At 30.1% G+C, this 6,672-nt stretch overlaps 1 protein-coding gene across 1 annotated transcript in view; it reads left to right on the forward strand.

The window, feature by feature from the left end:
• The window catches only part of ILP-2 (insulin-like peptide 2), a 21,186-nt gene extending 20,422 nt beyond the window's left edge, over positions 1-764 (forward strand). The window contains exon 4 of the mRNA XM_011503024.1: positions 712-764. Coding sequence (XP_011501326.1) covers positions 712-764 — 53 coding nt within the window. The remainder of the gene's footprint in view (positions 1-711) is intronic.
• Positions 765-6,672: the final 5,908 nt, after the last annotated feature.

Consider the following 6,672-nt stretch of genomic DNA (forward strand, 5'->3'; position numbering starts at 1 on the left):
TCCCCCCGCTCCCCCCCCCCCCCCATCCCCCATCCCCCATCCCCCATCCCCCACCCCACTCCCACCGCCAGATATACCCTTGCCCGAGGTAGATAAGCAACGATCGGTCGATCGATCGATCGATCGATCGAGCGAGCGAGCGAGCGAGCAAACGAGCAAGCGAGCGTCTAATATCAGCATCGGCCTCTTCCACTTTGAGCCTAATCGCTTAGATCGTGTAAATAAGGGGGCCCGGACAGCGTTTCGTTAGCCCCAGGGTGAAATGAACGACAGGCCCTGGCACGCCGTCTCCCGGCTTACCCTTTATAATCGCCTTTTACCGTTTATAACCGCGACGACGTCCCATCCAACCCCCCACCGCTCACTCTTGATAATAGATCCATCACCCTACTTACTTACTTACTTAAATGTGCAAGAGTTTCATAACTGCGTTTTACGTTGGCCGACGCCGCCGCCGCTGCCGGCACCACCGCCGCCGACGCCACTGCCGCCTTTCCGCCGCTGCCGCTGCCGTCGCTACCACCGCTACCGCCGTTACCACCGCCGTCGCTAACTCGATGTTGTCCACCCGAAAGCGCATTGTACGATTAATCGAGTGCGCCGCAGCTTTCTAATGTGACTTTGACGATGTAACGTTGGGCTTCGGCGCCAACGGCTTTCTAAACTATCGTCAAATTTGTCTTTTATGCCGAACGATCTTTTATTAATAAGGCAACATTGGCGAATCTAGCGGCACCGCTCGGCACTTGAACGGCACTGTGTAACAACATACAACAAATGTCAAACGTTACAACGAGCGCCTTATTTCAAAGCGTAATGTAATCGCTGCAAATAATGCTGCCGTTTCGCCGAGTTAAATTATTTTGCACACTTTATTGACAACTTACGTCCCGCAAAACGCCTTGCCGTGACAAAATTTCCATCGCTGCTCGCCTTCTTGCCGCAACATTGCTTATAAAATTGTAAAATTACTTGCACATCTTGCATAGACATATTATTCGTTAAATATACCGCAGAAACGGCTAATACTCGAGTATTTATTGTACATGTGGTAAATTAAAAAGTAGTCGTATTAATGAGACGAGGTACCGTTTCACCCTTAACCACAATCGACACTTCTTTATCTTTTTGTATCCTTTTTCAACCAATCACTTGCTTATTAATTAACCTTATTAATTGAATTAGAGCATAATGCATAATCTAATATTTATCTGCTTTTTTTTATTTTTTGTCATTTATTGTTTTTCTCTGTGATTGTGTTTTGTTTTGTTTTGTTTTTTTTTTTTTTGTTTTTTTTTTGTTTTTTTTTTGTTTTTTTTTTGTTTTTTTTTTGTTTTTTTTTTGTTTTTTTTTTGTTTTTTTTTTGTTTTTTTTTTGTTTTTTTTTTTGTTTCATTTTTTGGTTTATTTCTGTTAGAACGTTAGAGTTAAACTCACACGCCAAAGATTCTTACCGTCTCCACAGACATTTATATTCCATTTGTTTTTACTTCCTTGTTTATTCTATTTTCTTTTTCTTTTTTTTCATCTGCTTTTCTTCTCTCTTTTTTTCACCCATAAACACGAAAAAAAAAAAAAAAATTAATCTTTGCAAATATAAAAATGCATTTATAAGCAAGTGATTTATTGTATGACATTGCTATGAAAAGTCTTAATGTTGTAATACTGATAAAAATAAATAAATAATTAAATAAAAGATAAAAAAAAAGATAAAAAAAAAAGAAAAAAAAGTAAAAGAAAATCATGACAAACCAGTGCAGATTTTAGAAAGCAATCTTATGAATAGAAGAATAATTATTCCTTCTCTTTCCTCTTTCTACACAACGCTTTCTCATTGCAGTGGTTTTATAAATGGCACAGTACATGTGTATAAACATATCTTTTATTCTTATTAGAATTTTCAGTAGATTTTACTATTACACAATACTGTAAATGTATTGCACATATTTGTTCATAATCTCGGCATATATTTTATCGCACGCACGCACAAACATAATTTTTTACACGCTGTGCGAGAAGGAAATGTGATGCTTGTAATTTCTTCTCTCGCGTATACTCTCAGCTAATGTATACATAATATTTTTTCCTTTTATTGATGATTTTTCTTCATTAAGGTAATGCCATTGCATGGAGGTGGGACGTCGGTCGGTAAATGTGGTTATAGACTTAGGACTAATTACGTGTAGCACTTCAGATTTATGTTGGTTTTTCCCAGAGGCTGTGACAAGACGAAAGGGGCTCCGATTATATTCGCGCCATGATTTATTTTTAATATTGTATGCGGGCGCTATGAGAAAAATAATATGAAAAATCGTTGCATGCTCATTAATATAATACGAAATATGTTAATCGACAAGCCTTTCCACATCTCATTGTATGCCACTTGACCGTTTCTTTAATAATTGATCATTACGAAAATTTGTATTATATGGATGCGCCAATTAATTTAATTATGCCTTACTACAACACTCCGTTTAATGAGAATGTTAAAGTCGTTCGTTATTTCCTGAAACAGTGCATATTAAAAATTAACCTTATACGTAAACGTTGAAAAGGTATCAAGTTAAATTTATTATTATACCTGCAAATTTTTTAATGATTCACCTAAGTTTAGTAGGATATTACACATTAGCGTATTTTTAATAGTAACGTTTCAGGTTATATTGCTCGATCGACGACAATAAAGACTTTCACATCCTTGATATTTTTTTTTTTTTTTTTAAATTATTCACTTGATGTATTATTATTACAACCCTTATTATCTTTTTATTTTTTTTCTTCTTTTATATCACAATAAAAATTGATATATTAACTTCGAACTATTTTTCCCTTGTAAGCACGAATATACACATATTTCAAAGGATGTAATTTCTTATTTTAATGTTTGAAATTTTTCATTTTCTCCCCGTACGTCGGTATTTCTCTCGACAAGGATTTCCGCTTGAGAGAAACGTACTTTAGCATGTAAAGAATGATGTGAACGATGTATCTTATGCCAGAAGAAAAAAAACAAACAAGAAAAAAAAATATATATATATATATATATATGTATATAGAATAACTTTCATTTACCCTTATTGCTCGATTTAAAAATGTATTTCACTTTTTTTTTATTCCTTAAGAGTAAATGTTAACGTGGCATTGTTGGCGTAAATAAACATTTTTGTTCTATTATAAGATAAATTATAAAAACATATTTTACGACTCATGTATATTACTGATACCAACTAGGCTGATACGAACGAGCACACATACACACACGCACGCACGCACGCACGCACACACATGAAATTTTCAATAAAATTATGAAATTTTCATTGAATTTTATTGTAATGATGAGAGTTCAGTTGAAACTTTACACTGAAATAACTTTGAGATTCATTGGCTTTCATTGGCATTCATTGATTAGTAGAAACATATTTATTTACGATTAATTAATGCAAATATGAATAATAAAAAAAAAAAAAAAAAAAAAAAAAAAAAAAAAAAAAAAAAAAAAAATTAACCCTCTCACGTCGATTAGCCGACTTATTAAGCCATGCTTTTATCAGAATTTGTAATGCTTATATCAAAGCTTTGATAAGTCATGTTCTTAATTTGCGACTATTGTGACAAATCGTGTATCATCGCGAGATCAATTATTAATAATTCGCTAAAATGATTTAAAGCAGATGAATCGAAGGATTGTCATCACTATGGAAAAATTAAATACATTTTATGTTACGTCAAAAAGCATTTATTATAATATATTTATTAAATATTTACTACATAAATATATATTATAAAATAACGTACACGTTAATAATTATACCTCCCAGTAGCAGTAAATTTAGCTTGATATTTAGTTAGTATTTATTAATATTTAATATTTAGTATATATATATATATATATATGATTATAATGTTTATTTTTAAATCAAAGCAATCTCCATGGAAGTTATCAGTAAGTTTTTAATAAACAAATTTCAGCATTAAATGAATCAAAATGTCTAAAAACACTTTTCAATTAACTAATTAAAATAATAATAATAATAATAATAATAATAATAATAATTATTATTATTATTATTATTATTATTATTATTATTATTATTATTATTATTATTATTATTATTATTATTATTATAAAAGCTTTAAAATACCTTTATAATAAGTTATATTGTGCAGCTTAGCGAATGATAGTACATTTTATGTTTCTCCTTAAAATAAACGTTAAGTTTAAATAATGGAATGCAGAATAGTAAAGGTGGAGTAAACATTTTTTCACGGAGTACATCAAAGTAAAAATGTTAGGGCTTTGTATTAACGTATTGTATGTTGTTTCCGTTGTCCTATAGATGGTATATATCAAAGTAATCAGGTCAGCGTATGTAAATTGTTGTGTTGGAACTTGAGTATGTGTACGAGCTAATGAAATGCAACATTAATTCAACAATCAAGCGGCAGTTGCAATTAGGGATACACTGAGGTTTAACCGGGCTAGGATCAATAACTTCGGCTACGTGTTTTAAATAATAATGTAAATCAAAATAAATAATGCGCTGATCATCTTGAGATGACGGCGTTCATACATACGTTTATAATGTAAATTATTAGTGAGGCATTGAGATTTATAAACAGTTGACAATTTTATATCGACTCTAATTTCGAATTACAAAATCATCAATGTTTATTCATAATTTCAGTTATTCAGATTTTTCTTAAAAAACAATTTCAATACACTTTCTATATAATCATTATATACAAAAATCAAATTATTTAAAATTCAATTTTTCTTCTTGAAATAAGTGTGCGAATAAAATTTTAATAATTAATCCTGCAGCTTAATACAAAAGCTGTTACGTAAGCAATAAATTCGACGTATTAAACATATAAAATCCTTTTCAAAAGTGACTCAAATATTTATATAATAGTTTAACAATAACTGATGTACCGTCTACCAATGTATATAGTTTGACCTGTTATATGCATTTGTAAAAGGAGAAAATTTTAAATGCAGTAAAAAATAAAAAATAAAAAATAAAAAATTCTGAGAACGAAATGGAATGGAAATTCAACATTTCTTGCGACGGTAAAGACTATAAGGATGAATATAATAACAATAATAACGTTGATAATAATTGAAATATGAAAAATAGAACTTATAATAAATATATAAAGATCATAACATATTATATGAAGTTGTAATATTTCAAATATCAATGCAATTATTTTATGGACGAGTAGTTAGTTATAAAGAGTAGAGTAATATTGCTCAATTAACTGTCAAAAATGATTATTGTTATTGCCTTAACCTCCACCTCCTTCTCTCCCTTTTTCAACTTGACTACTTTTTTCGTATTATATATATATATATATATATATATATATATATATACGCGCGCGCACGCATACACACATACACGTTTTTATTTATGTACGACCCGATCGACCCGCATACTGTTATCATTATAAATATACATAAACTATTCGAATGGCCGCCATATCGAATATTATGTGTGATAAAGACGATATTATAGTGAACAAAAAGAGCCTTAAGGGTTGTGACGATTTTATAGATGCGCGACGTAAAGGCAAAGCACATGCTGAACGATTGCATAAGTGACGTGATTTATATTAAGATGTAATGAGAATTAGAAATAAAGTATGGACGAAAAGTATGGTCTTTGAAAGAGAGATCGTGATTTTTCTTTTCTTTCTTATCCTTAATAGTTAATGCGTCCTAATGTGTGATTATTACTTTCATCAGATAGAGATTTAATATTTTATTTAGATGCTCATACATTTGATGAAAGGAAATTTTAATTCATAATCACTTCATTTCAAAATGAATCATTCAATTTAAAATACCAAGATGAATATTCTAATTAATAAATATAAACAAAGGTAATGTGTGTATTATCCAGAAGTATGTATTATATTCTTAGGTAATGAGGGAATTTAAATATGATGTGCATAAAGTAGAAAAAAAAATTTAAATCCTCTTCGCCAAGTAATTTACGTAACCAACAATTTATTATACGCATTTTGCGTTTTCATGAACGAGAAAATAATAAAATATATTTATTAAACGATATTTAGGCATTATTTACTTGCAAAATATAGTAATTAATATTATACGTTACAAGTGATGTATTCGTATTAATCAATCAATTATAAAGAAATAGATTTATAAAATTGGAAAGGAAAATGGTTACTTACATCTACAAATAAATTCTTTCTTTTCCGCGAGGATAAAAATTATATGCATAATTGGAAGGATTATTATAAAAATATTTGCTTTCTAATTTACTATCTTTATGGATTACAATTCATAATATTATAAATATATATATATATATATATATATATATATATAATCCGAAAGTTACCAAACTCTATTTATCATATCAAAATTGTATCAGGAATGGGTTAATATTAATTGGAATATATTGAAATATTGAAATAGCGCGATCAATATTTAACATGAAGAAATGTACATATGAAAAGTATCGATGAACTTATATGAAAGTTGGTAGAGTAGTGAAAGGAAAAGACAAACTTATCTATGACAAAGTTTCTGTAAAGAAAAGTACGATGACGTCTTTGTGAAAAATCGACAGTTATTTATAGTTGATACGCCAAAACATATCCTGTATAAAGGAATTCATATAGGAACAATGATCGATCCAAA

The sequence above is a fragment of the Ceratosolen solmsi genome, unplaced genomic scaffold (assembly GCF_000503995.2).
Source record: "Ceratosolen solmsi marchali unplaced genomic scaffold, CerSol_1.0 scaffold61, whole genome shotgun sequence".
In the NCBI taxonomy this organism is placed as follows: Eukaryota; Metazoa; Arthropoda; class Insecta; order Hymenoptera; family Agaonidae; genus Ceratosolen; species Ceratosolen solmsi.